This window comes from Myotis yumanensis, unplaced genomic scaffold (genome assembly GCF_028538775.1).
Source record: "Myotis yumanensis isolate MYYU_CA2020_CCGP unplaced genomic scaffold, mMyoYum1.0.hap1 SCAF_13, whole genome shotgun sequence".
Taxonomy (NCBI): domain Eukaryota; kingdom Metazoa; phylum Chordata; class Mammalia; order Chiroptera; family Vespertilionidae; genus Myotis; species Myotis yumanensis.
The window spans coordinates 8,345,763-8,361,065 of record NW_027223764.1 but is presented as its reverse complement, the minus strand read 5'-3'; the positions used below and the strand labels follow the sequence as shown (position 1 = coordinate 8,361,065).

General features: G+C 49.1%; 1 protein-coding gene across 2 annotated transcripts in view; it reads right to left on the bottom strand.

The window, feature by feature from the left end:
* GFRA1 (GDNF family receptor alpha 1) overlaps positions 1 to 15,303 on the bottom strand; it is a 185,935-nt gene that overhangs the window by 17,053 nt on the left and 153,579 nt on the right. For both annotated transcript variants that reach the window (XM_070432201.1, XM_070432202.1), the window contains 2 exons: positions 15,112 to 15,246; positions 10,866 to 11,047 (listed from right to left, as the gene is read on the bottom strand). In XM_070432201.1, coding sequence (XP_070288302.1) covers positions 10,866 to 11,047; positions 15,112 to 15,246 — 317 coding nt within the window. The remainder of the gene's footprint in view (positions 1 to 10,865; positions 11,048 to 15,111; positions 15,247 to 15,303) is intronic.

Sequence of the window (15,303 nt, the reverse complement as noted above, 5' to 3'; positions counted from 1 at the left end):
GAATTTTAATTTGTTTAATTATCACAGCCCTCCTAGGCGGTCCTGCTCATTATTCCCATATTACAGATGATGAATCCAAGATTAAGGAGATTAAACTACTCGTCATCGGAGCCCACAGGAAGGTCTGAGTTTATTGTCACAAAAACCCCGAGCCTTCAGTATTATCTACTCTTAAGCACAGCAGCTTCTTTTTCCTTTTTTTTTTTTTTTAAAGAGCGACTTTGAGAACTAACCGAGCCACACTGTTGGCCTTTCGTCTGCATGATCCCTTGTCAAGCTGCGACATGGGCCATGCTTCAGTTATATTATCTTACAGTGAGCTTGGTTCTGGAGTGAGAGGAATGATACTGCTGCCTCTACTTTCCACAGGACCCCAGGATCACTAGCTGCTCCCTCTAGCCCTGTTATGACACAGGGTTGTCACGGCTGCGGCAGGTAACAGGTGAGACAACATCTGGAGCCTGGAGCAAATGCCTACCCCCGTGGCCAGCGAGAAGGGAATTCACCTGTGGCATCATCCTTCCTGCGGTGACCGTGACCTGGCAAAAGGTATCTAAAGCCCTTACGCTGTTCCGACCAACACCTCATTTCAGCTAGAAGTCCTCTGGGGCTGGCAAAGAAGGGCGAGGCAACTAGAGTGGGAGCCAGAGGGAAGGGGGCCCGTATCATTTCAAGGTGACGCAAGAGAGGATTTCTAGCCACTGTGGGCAGCTCAGCGCCAGCCTCCCTGCCACTCACATACCAGGCACCGCTGTTTATGACACGGAGTGGAAATGGGCTGCGAGCCCCGAGCTCCTGGAATGCACCCCCGAGAGGAAGGAGCCCAGCCACCTGGGACTTCCCCTGCCTGTTGCCATTTTTGTGGAACAACACTGGGCCCTTCAAAAGCCGCACCACACCCACGGATCCCGGGACCGTGTTCCCAAGCCGTGGCCCACGTCCCCACGGTAACCATGTTAGTGCACCTGGTCCAGGGCCTCCTCTGTGATTGCCTTCAGTCGTCTGACAACTTTCCCCTGGAGATTCCCAGAAACACACCAACGTGGAGTATAATTCCAAGGACGGCATGAGATAGTGTCTTCTTCCCGGTGCTGTATGCTAACGCTTTTGTTACTCCTAGTGATAGTATACGAGGATGTTAGAATTTAGGGCTCCCAATTTTGCCACTCGCTTCCTAGTATGGTGAAGCAAGCGTTATCTGGAGGCCTTCACAAGGCTTTATTAGAGTTAGGAGCCGGGGCTGACGCGGTAGGAACAAGGGGCCATCTGTAACATGAAGGACCTTCGCAAGAGACCCAACGTATGCCCTGCTCCTGCAGATGCCCTTCTGGCCTAGCGGGAGTTCACCTCCTGCTTGGCAAATGGGCTTATTCTAGCTCTAGAGATGAGGGATAAAAGAGAAAAGGAGAGAAGAACTAGCACTGAGGTCCTGCAAACATGTGCTTCATTTTGGAGGGCTTTGTGGTTGAGAAAAATACGGGCCATGATCTGCCTTCGTTGGAAAGGTGACGCCTGGGTTCGTTCAAGGTGTTCGTTCACATTTTGAGGAAGGCTATTTTTCTAAGTCATTAAGTTGGTATTTAGGAACTTCACTCTTCTTCATTTGAACAATTATTAAACTGTAAAATAGGATGGCACAATTGCTAAAACTGTAATCTGAAATTTTACAGTCAGCCGTAAAAGGCTGTATTATTAAACCGTACTGAAGACGCTCGATCCCATTACAACTTTTTAAATGAATTATAAAAGCCTTTAGTGCTGATAAAATAATCTTCAATTACAGTATTGTGTATTCTAACAATACGCGGAACCGAAGTTGGCTACAATGCAAGCGTGCCAATCACGGAGAAATCATTACCTGAATTAAGTTTGCAGCAGCCCGAAATCTGATCACTCTCCTTCATCCACAGCATTAGCCCCAGTCAGAGCTCCTCTTGTGGGTTCAAAGGCTGCACGAACGACACGGAGCAGGACCCCGTGGACTAGGAAAGGCTTGGTGTGCTAATAGCCTGTTACCTCCTTACCTTTGCCCCGAAAGTGAGATTCTGAACATGACAAGTGTTCAGTTACTGAGGACCTGCCCTCTATGGGCTGAATTAGGTCCCTCCAAAATTCACAGGCGGAAGTCCTAACCCCCTGAATGGGACTCTTTTTGGAGATGGTGTCTTTAAAGAGGTAGTTAAGCTAAAATGAGGACTCTCGGGTGGGCCTGCATCAAGGCGCAATGGTGTCCTTTAGACATGGATTGGCACCGGGCATGCTCACACAGAGGAAAGGCCCCGTGAGGACACAGAGGGGAGGCAGCCATGTGCACGCCAAGGAGGGAGGGCTCAGAAGAAACTAGACCTGTTGACGCCTTGATCTTGGATTATCGGTCTCCAGAAAGACGAGAAAGAAAGCTCTACGGTTAAGCCACCCCATCCGCGGTACTTTGTCCTGTCAACCCCAGCAAATGACTACCATGTACAACCCTGTGCTCTGGAATGAAACCTGGCCCCTAAGATAAAATCCCTGGTTTTTGGTACCAGTCATACCCTGCGAGCTTCCGTTTCCAGTAGGGTTTGAATCCACAACTGAACGTGCATTTCGGCTTGCTGGGTTGCGTGGCAGTGTCCACAGAGTAACGCTCAATTCTGAGCGGGCTTGTCGGAGTGATACTCGATTTTGAGCTCCGAATTCAAGTGCTCTCCGGGATGAAGGGCTTTGAAAATGCTTTCTAAGCAGTTATTTCAAAAAGTGTTTTTACAACAGCCTCTCTCCTCCCAGGGCTAACGTGGGTGGATGCGGGGCCTCGGCTTCCTCTGAGCTCATCTGCTGGCACCTGAGCCTGAGAGATTAAGCCCCAGGAGGCCGCTGGCAGCCTCTCCATGCTGGGAGCAGCCGGGCCCATCACAGAGGGCCCGGGGCTCCTTGGCAGCAGGTCCAGGGCTCTGCTGTGAGGCTTCCAGTGTAGCCCAGAAGCAGGCTGGGTAGGGGTGGGGAGGGGAGGCCCTGCAGCTTAGCACTTCTGCTGGGGAAGACTCCCCCCCACCCAGCTCATTTCTCCCGGAGTGGGGAAGTCAGCTCCTTCTGAGCAGGAGACCACTATGCAAAGGAAATGCTAGGTGTAGCCTGCTCGGAGGACTGAAGCTCATCGAGACTTCCTGGCTGGTGGTCACAGTGATGTGCTGGAAGGGAGATGTCCCCGAATTCCATAGAGGAGGGAGCAGGAGCTCCCACTGGGATCCTCCCAGAGCTCAGCCTATGTCTCTCTCCATTTGGCTAGTCCTGATCTGTAGCCTTGACAATAAACCTAAAATCAGAGGTAGAGCGACTCCCTGAGGTCTGAGTTGTTGAACCTGAGGGGGTTGTGGGAGCGAACCCCGGAATTTGTAGCTGCTTAGTCAGAGTGCAGGAGGCCCGAGGTCCCCTACAATGTGGCTGGCATCTGAAGTCAGGGCAGCCTTGCGGGGGACCGTGTCCTCAACCTGGGGAGTCTGTGCCAACGCCGGGCCTAGCGTCAGAATTGAGCTGTATTGCAGGACGCCAGTTGGTGTCAGAATAGGCATCATTACCTTTCTTTATGCTGGTTTATGAACCAGCCTGGCCCTTCAAGCTGCCAGATGCTCAGCAAGAATGCAGGGACTGCTGTCATCTATGCTGAATGGATAATGTTATCCAGGACAAAAAGGTAAAGTGCTCTGACTGAGGGGATGCAGTGTAGCCACAGAGAGTGCACAGAGGGGTAAAGGCTGCTTTACATACATTTCTCTCCCCATCCGGCCTCGCTGAGTCTCAGGGCTGCTGCCCAAAAACATGGGAATAACAATGGCACTGACCTCGTGTGTGTGTGTGTGTGTGTATGTGTATATGCATAGACATAGACACGTATATAATGTATATACATATAATATGTATTATACATATACACATACTAGAGGCCTGGTGCATGAATTCATGCACAGGTGGGGTCCCTCAGCCTGGCCAGTGACTGGGGCTGACCAGGCCCGGGGGAGGGAACGCGGGAGGTTGGCCAGTGGCTGGGGAGACTGTGGGAGGTTGGCTGTGGGAGCACACTGACCACCAGGGGCAGCTCCTGCATTGAGCGTTTGCTCCCTGGTGGTTAGTGCACATCTTAGTGACCGGTTGACCGGTTGTTTGGTCGACCAGTTGTAATGGTCACTTAAGCTTTTATATATATAGATGTATATAATGTGCCTAGATTAGTACTGGGCTCATGGGAAGTGCTATATGCACATTTGCTTTATTAACACCAGACCATACATAGCAGAGGTGATGCAGGTTGTCAAAACAAATAGTTCTGGGGTCTGTCATATGATTAGGTTGCACATAAGGATCCCAAAGTGGGGTCTGGGGACCACTGGTGTATATGACATTATTTAGGTGGCATACAAACATCTGCACTGTTTTCAATTTAATCTCTATGTCGAGAGCTAGCACACCGAATCACATGTGTTTCACAGACGTTGTTAACAGTATACCTAGTCATTGAGATTGAAGATAAGTATTAAGCCAACAACAGTACCGGTGGAATGCAGGTATGAGCAAGGCTGCAAAATCTGGGACTTTGAGGCTAAGAGGCAGGGCTAGTTCTCAAACACCATCTTCTCTGCAACGAAGAGCGTTTCCTGTTTACAACTGTGTCACCTCTTCCCAATGTCAGCGCTGGTTAGAGAGACGTGGCAACAGCCCCTGGCAGACAGTCAAGATCTGACTGTACTCAGGCTGGACCCAGATCTGACAATTGTCCCTGCTCCAAGTCACAGCTCCAAGGACCTGACTGTGAGGACGTAGCTCCCAGGAGAACCCTTCTGGGCGCAGAGAGGTGGATTTGGGGCAGTTCTATCCCCTCAGACCTGGTTCTTTGTTTACGGCCTTTTGGTTTCCCTTCCTTCTTAGCCTGGTGTCCATCCCACCCTGTCGCCTCCTTCCTTGGGACTTTCTACAATGACCAGCAGGATATCACTTGGCTCAAACAGTTCTTACAACTTAAGGAAACAAAACCTAAGGAGCTCCATTACTTCTCCCTCCATGGCCCCCAGCCCCTGGGAACAGCCCTTCCTTCACAGCCCCAGTGTCCAGTGTTAAAACTCTAAGGCATCTCTTCAATCTCAATAAGAGTGGCAGCCACTTACCAAGTGCAGTGGGTTGGCCAGTCCTGCTGGGCCCTCTGCATACAGACACTAGTTCTTCTATCCTCACAACAAACCCAAGAGGTGGGTGATGTTTCACAGCACACATTCAGAGAGGGTAAGAAACCTGCCCCAGGTCACACAGCAATAGGAAGTGAGCTGGGATTTTCACTCAGGTCCAACTAACTCTCAAGCTCATACTCTTTCCTGCGAAGCAAATCGTAGGCTGTCGACCACAGGTGACAGAGCACTGAGGAGGTGCCCACAGGCTAGGTCTGCCCGCTGGACGGGGCAGCATGAGCACAGGGAGTGAGCGGCCCCATGCCAGGGGCCTGGTCTGGAAATAGGTACTTTCTTCTCCCCTTTCAGCTTCCTGCCCACCCACCAGCCATCTGAACCCCGGCACCCTGGCCTTGCGCACAAGCACCTCTTCTCCAGTGGAAGATTAACGGGACGCCAAAGCGCCCCATTGCCCTGCCAGCATAAATTGCAAGGGAAACATTTAGAATATTGATTAAGTGCTTCATGCTGGAAGATTTAAATTTACCTCCTGTATTTCCAGGATTAGCTGACATAATGGGGTCAGTCTGCTGGCACCAATGATTTACAGAACACCCATTGGCAGCTTTCCTTTTAAAACTCAACACTTCAAATTTCCACATGGTCACAGCCAGTGGAGTCCTGGGTACTTAGCAGGTTTGGATAATCGCCCTCCTGCCACATCCAGACTTTTGGGGTTTGGCCCTGAGAAGAGTTTTGAAATCATTCCTGGGCTGGTCTGTCCCTATCCGGTACGAATCGGCCTTGCTGAGGTCTCCTGAGACACAGCTCTTCCAGGATGCAACGTCTTGTTTCAGATAGAGATTATTTTCAATGTTCTAAGGCAGTATGCTAATCCTAGATAATAAAAAGCTAATATGCAAATTGTCCCCTCAGGAGTTCAACCGACCAGGAGTTCGACTGCTCGCTATGACATGCGCTGACCACCAGGGGGTGGCGCGGAATGAAGGAAGGCCCCCACCTGATGGCCGTCCAGGCCTAGGGACCCTACCCGTGTATGAGTTTCGTGCACCGGGTCTCTAGTATTCCATATTCAAATTCAATACTCAAATATTCTATGTAGGAGTCACATGTGTTAGGTATTAAAGATGGGCAAATCCTGCCTCCCTTTCCACACCTATCAACCTGTAAAGGTGGTGCTGCAGCCTACAAGTGCCCAGCTCATTGCTCTAAGCTCCAAACTGTACTCTGGAAAAAGGCTTTCCCAGGAGGCCGGGGAGGTGTGGCCTCACACTGAAATCCAGTGGTATGTTGTAGGTCCTCTGCTAGAGAACGATGCCCACCCCATGGCCCACAGAGGGCCACAGTGACCCAGCTGTGGGACCCCTAGAGCTAGCGTGGCCTGACCACCAAAGTAGATGATGCGGTCATTGAGGGGGAAAGGGGAGAGTTGGCCTCTGCATTGCTGACTTTAGCAGGAAGCATTCTTGCAAAGACCATCCGCTGGAACCCTGCTCACATCTTTTATGACGGAGAAAGCTGCTTTAAAAGTCCCACGAGGACGGGGGCCGGCACTTGAACTTGGGATCTGGTCCTCCACATCTCATCCACGGATATGTTTTACTTGGCTCCCAACACAAACAAAACAACTGACTTTGAATATGGCCTGCACTGTTTACGGAGCTCACACGCTGCCCGGAACTATCCCAGACCCATCCCGCTAGACCTGAGCGTACGCCCTGCTCCATCAGGCTTTCTCCTCTCAATCACCCTTCCCAGCTCTTTCCAGGAAAGCAGCAGAGGGAGTTAAACTGCTCAGGGGTTCTAAGCCCAGTCCCAAGCCTGTATTACCTAGTCTCTATAACCCTATTTGACCATGGAAATCGGGGGCCCACAAATGCCACTTGGAGTGGTCTTCACCTTATGCCACTGGAGATAAACAATGTAGTGATGCCAAAGAGAGATTTTTCCAATACTTGCATCTCCCCTGAATATCTACTTCATATAAATGACAAGCACAATCCACTTGGCTTGCGTATCCTGAGCGTTTTCCAGCTACCAGACCACTCAAGTGCGCAGAAGATGAAATAATTGGTAGGCTTTTAAATATTGCCTTGTTTCTCATGTGACCGTTTTGTACAGAGTCAAAGGGATGTGCCAACAATAGCATCGCCTGTGTCACGCTTGTTACTAATACGACGGCCAATGAATCCCGACATGGGAGTATGGTGGGTTACCCAAAACCTGGTCATTTAGCACCTAGGGAGCCGGCCCTTGGACATTTCCATGACATTTCACACGAATCAATCAACTTTCCTTTTTAAAAGCAGAGCCTTTCATAGCAGCCACAGATGAGTCCTGGGTGCACCGCACGCACCCCAGGCCACCGTTTCCCCAAACAGAACTGGCTTTGGTGTGTTGATAATTACCCTTCGAAGCTGACTTTTTGAAAATGTTTATTCTATTGCTTCCCTTCCAAGGGGGAAATCTATCTCAAATGTTAAGACAGAAACTCAAGTCCCCGAGAGTTTTCTCGTATTATTGTACATTATAAAATATTACAAGAGGGTGCTTCTCGGGGGAGGTGAACTTTAGAGCTGCCAGACGTAGCTGACTTTCTCCAAATCTGTTACCAATGGGTCCCAGGCGGGTTCTATTCTGAGTAACGACATATGCGGCGGGCAAACGCCCTTCGAAGATATTTCTGGGCCCCTCAGGCAAGTGGTGATTTACCTGGAGACAGCCAGGCAGGCGGAGGAAGGACAGACGGGGAGAACACATCTCCCGGAGGCCCTGCGTCAAAGCAGGTGTCCCGACTCGGCGCCAGGACCTCATTCTCATGGGCTGAGACCCATCTCTCATCACTTGCTCATTCCCCTGATCGAGCCCCTGGCCTCCAGCAATTCTTTCCATCATTCTTTTTTTTTTTTTTTTTAAATATATTTTATTGATTTTTCACAGAGAGGAAGGGAGAGGGATAGAGAGTCAGAAACATCGATGAGAGAGAAACATCGACCAGCTGCCTCCTGCACACCTCCCACTGAGGATGTGCCCGCAACCAAGGTACATGCCCTTGACCGGAATCGAACCTGGGACCCTTCAGTCCGCAGGCCGACGCTCTATTCACTGAGCCAAACCGGTTTGGCATCTTTCCATCATTCTTAATCTAAGTCATCCTGAGATCACCAAGCTGCACTAAGTTTTGCTGGCAAAGTCTCAGGACTTCCCCGGCACCGTCTCCTGGAACGGTGGCGGGAAGAAACCAGCTCAAGTATGAGCTTTGTGTTGTCCTATCACATGCATCGCCGTCTTCAGGAAGAACTAGGCATACGGCTCCCTCAAAACCAGCTTCTTCCTGCTCATCATTTCTGCACACCCCCCCCCCCCCCCCGCCCCTCCAGATTTCTTGAGTTATCATTGAGAAATAAGAATTGTATACAGGCAAGGCATACAATGGGATGCTTTTATATACGCATACATTGTGAAATGTTTACCACAATCAAGCTAACCATTTGGGGGGCTGTGAGAACAATAAAGATCTACCCTCTTATAGCAAATCTCAAGCACGGAATACAGTATGTGATAACTGTGGTCACCACGCTGTCCATTAGTCCCCCAGAACTTACTCATCCTGCGTAGCTGGAACTTTGCACCCTTTGCCCCGCATCCCCCACTCCCCCCCCCCCCCCCCCCCCCCTTGTAACCACCGTTCTACTCCCTGCTTCTCAGGACGCTCCTTTTTCAGATTCCGCACGGACCTGGCGGACAAGTTGCGGAGTGAAGTAAGCCAGACGCAGAAAGACAAATGCTGCATGACCTCCTTTTCTAGTTTTCACTTCCTCCTCTCTGTCCATTCCTAATTCAGAGGAGCCCAGGTTGTCCAAGGCCATGGAATGAGGCCAACGCCTGTGACCGGGGAGCAAGGCCGAGGCACACTGGCTTCGGATCCAAAAATCCCAGCCCTGCCAGGGCACTGCTGTGTGAGCTTGGGTGGATTGCCAGCCTCTCCCTGCCTCAGTGGCCTCGTTTGTCAAAGGGACGGATGTCTATCTCACCGGACTCACGGGCTGGTACGGAATAAAGGTCACAAAGCAGGTGAAATGTTTTGAAAAAGCTAAACACGCTCTACGCGCTAACACGCCAGTTTTCCCTGGCACAGCACCCCACTCCATGCACACACAACACGGGCGTCTGTTTACTGCTGTAAAGGACCCAAGTAGCCAGTGATATAGGAGTGGCACTGCCTGGGACGTTTCTAAAGCACCATTCTGGAGAGTTCTCTGTGCCCCAAGCACTGATGCATGACCTCGTTTAATCCTCACAACCCTAGCAGCAAGGCCAGCCCCTGGCCTCCCTGATGAGGAAGCTGAGGCTACGAGAGGCCCTGATGCTGGGGAGCACTCTGGCCAGACTGACCCTTAGGGGGAGTGAGGGGAGAGAAAGGACGCTGTGCTCCAGCAATGGGTGTGAAGTATGACAAGTGTGACAGCGCGGTGCTTGGCAAACGCCCCTTCCACTCAGGGCAGGAGGCAGAAGTCACCACACAGTCAGCACTACCCCAAATACAGGGAGAGCCCTGAGAAGAAGACGAGGCTCCTGGGCCCCCAGCGCCGGGTCTGTGACCCACCAGCTCCGCAGGTTCCAGCGAAAGTGGTACCTCGCTGAGCCCGTGCCCTCGAATGAAAGAACCAGCCTAGCAGGACCACAGTAACAGCATCTCCACCACAGCCGCAGGAGAGTAACATGCAAAGAGGGAAAGCACGTGAAAATACTATGTGAACACATGAGTATATACCGTCCTACAAACAGCTGACTGCTCTTTACCGTGGGAAATCAATGGGAGGGCAGAGTAAACACCCTGCTTTGACGAAAGTCAAGAAGCCACTGTGAGTGTGGTGTGGTCCTGCCTGGGAGGTCGGGATTAACCCCAGGGAGGCCTCCGGGCCGTTCCCGCTGGACTGTCCTCGCAGGGCAGCTGCTCACAGCTCCTCTCACTGCGCAAGGACGGACAAGCCCCAGGGGGCTCCACGTTTGAGCTAACGCTTCACTGTTAGCTCTGCCTCTGGTTCCCCTTTAGAGACAATTGTATTTTTTAATATATTTTTGTTGATTTCAGAGAGGAAGGGAAAGGGGGAGAGAGAGAGAAACATCAATGATGAGAGAGGATCAGTGATCGGCTGCCTCCTGCACTCCCCACACTGGGGATCAAGCCCAGAACCCGGGCATGTGCCCTGACTGGGAATTGAACCATGACCTCCTGGTTTATAGGTCGACGCTCAACCACTGAGCCACGCCGGCTGGGCTAGACACAGTTTTAAATCATTCCGATTAAGCGGCGGTGTTGGGGACAAAACCAAAAGCTCCTTTCTTTTCAATATGCTGCTGTTTTGTAGAAAACACGGAATAAGCTTAATACGTATGCACACAGCCGATCTAGCTGGACCCCACGAATGAAAACCTTCAGGATCCAGCTGCCCAGCCCTCACACCATATTCCAGGCGAGGACACCAGGGCAGATACATAGGCAGGAGCCTTGACCAAAGCCACACCCCCTATAAATGGCAAAGTCCAGCTTTCTCTCCACTCCATGGCACTTCCTGTGTATCTCTCCATGTATCACAGTTAAGATGCACTTTTAAGATTCCAACCTGGGTATTGTTCACCACCTGGCTGTGAAGACAATGAGCCTGTGAGGCGCCAGCCGTGAGCTCCGACAGTCAGCCCCGCGCTTACCTGTAAATTTGCACACGGCGGTAACACGTGGGTGGGGATCTCATTCTCGGACCCTGCTGGCCCCAGAGGCTGGTTCTTGACCCGGAAGGCGGTGGTGGTCGTGGCAGTGGTGGTCTGAACCGGGAGGGCTGGCTGCCACACAGTGACATCGGAGCCGTTGCCAAAAGCCTGGATTGCATTTTCTGCAGTAAAACAGGAGAAAATCCAATTTCAAAGTCAAGCAGCAAATGTACCAGACAAGCTACATAAAGCCAGACAGGCCGCCTAGAAATTCTGAATAGAGCACTGGGCTTCCCTGAACAAAACCCACCCAACTGTCCAGGCTCCGTGTGTTGAGAGCCAGCCACTGGGTCAGAGGCTCAAAAATCAATTCGTTCATTCAACACTGGGCCGGACACCTGGGTGCTCCAACTGCAACCCACACCTATGCTGTTCCGATTGATGCGCCAGGTCCTTGCCCTGAAATACTCATTGGTTAAGCCCTTTGAAATCCAGCCTCGGACCTGTTATTTGGGATCCCAACCACTGTCCCATCTTCCAAGAAAACCTTTGTGCTCTGTCAAAACCCTGTACCAAAAGCAAACTCATTATTTTTTTTTTTAGTATAACATCCTTAACTATGGGACTGAGAAGACTCAGTGGCAATGACATTCATTTGTTAGGCAATGAAATCGAAGAGCAAAAATATAAGATTCCCCAGCACAGAGCACCTACTATGAGACCAGCAATGCTCACAGCACAAATGCAGCCAGTTTTCTGTAGAAGAAAAATCTCCCCGAACCTCAGCAATAATCTAATGAAAATTTAACTGAGATTATTTTTTTCCCTTTCTGCTCCCAGTCTTCTAAACAAAATCTGCATAATTAGGTAGGAGCAGCCATGCTTAAATGAAAAGTTGAAAATGTAAAACTTTAAAAGCTTATTACAAGTTCATGGGATTAGATTGTTTTCATGGCAAGAGTAAATTGGTTGTATTGTTCCCCTCCCCCTCAAATGAATAAGAAGCAGTTTAATCAGGTCTTCGGGGATTTGGCCTGGATTTAGGAATTTTTTTTACTTCATATTCATGGTATAAGAAATCAAACTCTTCCACTTGGGACCTGAATGTGCAAATTGTTACTATCTGACTCTTAGCTGGCATTTTTCGATATACAAGACAGAATAATTTAAGCCTAATGTTCCTTTTAGAAGTGACATTTTGTTCTAAAATTGTTATCCTTTAAGTTCAGAAAATTGGAAACCTGTTTTCTACAACTTTACATTTTCAAGGCTGTAGGAAACAGCTTCAAATTAATATACATGCCTTTTCTGCTTCTGGCCATGTTATACAGCCCAACGAGGGGGTGGAATGTAGAGAAAGGTATATGGGGGACTGGTTTCCTTGAATGACCCAGAGCAACAATAACAAAAGAACAGCAAAACCTTCCTTTTTCTTCTTAAGACATGCAGATTCAAGAGACTCTTTGCCACTCATTGAAACTACCTGTGCTTTTCAGTGAGTTTGCCCTGGCACTTGGGGAAGTTGTTTGTCCACTTGCCCATCCATTCATTCATTCAAATGTCAACGGAACATCTACAAAGCGCCAGGCACTAGGGATGCTGCAAAGATCAATGACAGCAATGAAAGACAAAAGTCCCTGCCCTCCTGGAGGTCACATTCTGCTTGGAAGGAAACAAGGAGAATATATAATATGTTAGACGGTGAGAAATGCTTGGAGAAAAAGGAAGCAGGTGGGGTGTGGGACGCCCTGGGTGGGAACGGGGAGGTGCAGTTTAGACGAAGTGGTCCAGGGAGGGGAAGGTGGCATCTAAAGGAAGACTTGAGTGACAGTAACAGTCACCTTCACCTTCAGCTCATTCTTTCATCTCTCTTTCCCCAACATCTGCCATGCACTGTGATGTAAAATTAACTGTTTCCCCCACAATAACCAGAAGTAAACAATAGGTCGGAGCGGTGTTCATGACAGGGGAGTCTGGGGAAGAGTTGGTTAATCTGAAGAGAGCAGAACTGGGTTATTGCATCTGGGTTGGAGTGCACCAGTTCCAGTTCCTTCTACTCGAGGGCCTTGGCAGAGACTGAATCCACAGCCCTGTGCCTTTGGTATGCTGTGCCCCTTCTAAACAGAGTATAAATGGAATGAGTATGAAAAATTCTGGCTGGCCTTGGTCCCTGTTGAAGACCAAATGCACTTATTTTTATTGCAAAGTCATTAGCAATAAGACACCGGACTATTCTCCCCTTCACCAAAATATTATTACGCAGGGACAGCTTGAGTTTCTCTGTGAAGGAGCAGCTTTCTGGGCAGTGTGAGCATCTTTTTCTCACGCTGGCCTCTACTGTCATTGCTTTATCTTCACTAAATCTTGTATTCTGCCAGAAGAGCGTGCAGGAGGCGAAAAAGAGGGAGATATATATAATATATATTATTATATATGTTATATATATAATATATATTATTATATATGTTATATATAATAATATTATATATGTGTGTGTGTGTGTATGTATGTATATATATATATATATATACACATATATACATATATATAAATTTTTTAGCGTCAAGACCAAACAAGAGGTCCATAGTATGCCCAGTGTCTCGGCAAATGACTCCACACTTGAGACTAGTTTTGTGGGTTTGAATTTCACTTAAGTTTTCAAAAGCTTGTTTTTATTCTAACGATATGGTCACGGCCACATGACTAAGAAACCTCGTCATTTAGATTTGTCTTTTCTCGAAACAATGAGGAGATTGGGAAAGCAACACTTGGAAGCCTTTCCAATGTGCACATGGCAAGTGGTTAGCTAATGCTCTAGAAATCAGTCATCGTCCAGCAGCGCCTCCTGGAGAAATTGTCCCTTGAGGACAGGGCTCTCAGAGGGACTGCTGAGCCTTAATTCCTAGAAACTTGGTCCACACCTGCCACCAGGAATCATAGCTGGTCCCTGACGTTCAGGTATATGTTCTTGTCCAATGGGCCCTTCAATAGCTGGCGCGACACTAACTCCTTCGGGGACAGGGGGCTGCAGAAGCAGGAACTCAGGCTTTGCATCCTGTCTTTGGTATGGATGGTCTACGTCAGTGGTTCTCAACCTTCCTAATGCCGCGACCCTTTAATATAGTTCCTCATGTTGTGGTGACCCCCAACCATAAAATTATTTTCGTTGCTACTTCATAACTGTAATGTTGCTACTGTTATGAATCGTAATGTAAATATCTGATATGCAGGATGTATTTTCATTGTTACAAATTGAACAACATGTAATTACATATGTGCTTTCCGATGGTCTTAGGTGACCCCTGTGAAAGGGTCATTCGACCCCCAAAGGGGTCTCGAACCACAGGTTGAGAACCGCTGGTCTACGTGAAGACCAGCCATTTATTCAACTGTGAAGTAATACCTCTTGTGCAGATTAGGGCAAATGAGATAATGCATATATGGTATTAGACTCCCTAAAGAGTAAGCTGCAGGCACCCAGTTAACGCACAGTGGCCGCCACAACATGTGGGTGAGGTACTCAAGCACCTCAGTGGAGTTGTCACCTGGAACACACACACCTCAGTGGCTAGAAGGGAGACCTGGCACAGTGCTTTAGAAGTTCGTCTGATGAATGGTGTTCACGGTACATTTCTCTCCATCTCTCTCTCCCTTTGGGAAATATGTTTCCCATTTGCCTAGAGGTTCCTCCCCCCGCCCCTTCCCCGCCCCCTCACCAAGTGCTCATCTCCACCTCCCGAGATAACCAACCTCCCAGCTGCACAGCCAGCTTCTCTCACTCAGGAATTGCTGCTTCTCCTCTGAGCCAACGTGGAACATCATGGGGGCTATTGATGTTGACATTCTCATCTTTCTCTGAGAGCCCTTAGGGGCCTACCCCCACCTAATTTGTCTGAGCATCTCACATTGTATATTACACTCAGGTTTTAAGAACATTTGGAACAGACGTTGTGCTGGACAGATCTGTTCCAAACTTTGATCTGTGGGTAGAAGGGTTCCTTCCCATACAATGGACCCTCAGTTAATAGAATCTCCTGTTCTCTCGAGTTTTTGGAGTCTGTCTTGGCAGCACCCAGCTGATCACTTGCTGTGTTCCCCGCTGTATTAGGCAGTGTGGCCAAAGGCTGTGCCGAGAGAGAGAGAGAGAGAGAGAGAGAGAGAGAGAGAACGAACGAACACAAGGAACATGGAAGTAGGGTTTGAACTCAGAAAAACGTGTTTGTTTCCTATTTTTAAAATAACTTACTAAGACACGTATTGTCCTTGAAGAAATTCAGAAACTTCAAGCACTCTTCCAGGTCGTTGCCGCTGTTGCTGCAGTCACACCACGGGGCCACGCTGAGGCTGCTGGAGTCTATGTAGTTGGGGGTCATGACTGTACCTAAAGGAGTAGAAACCAGGTGTTTTATTCTTGCCTGACCATAAGGACTTTTCTACA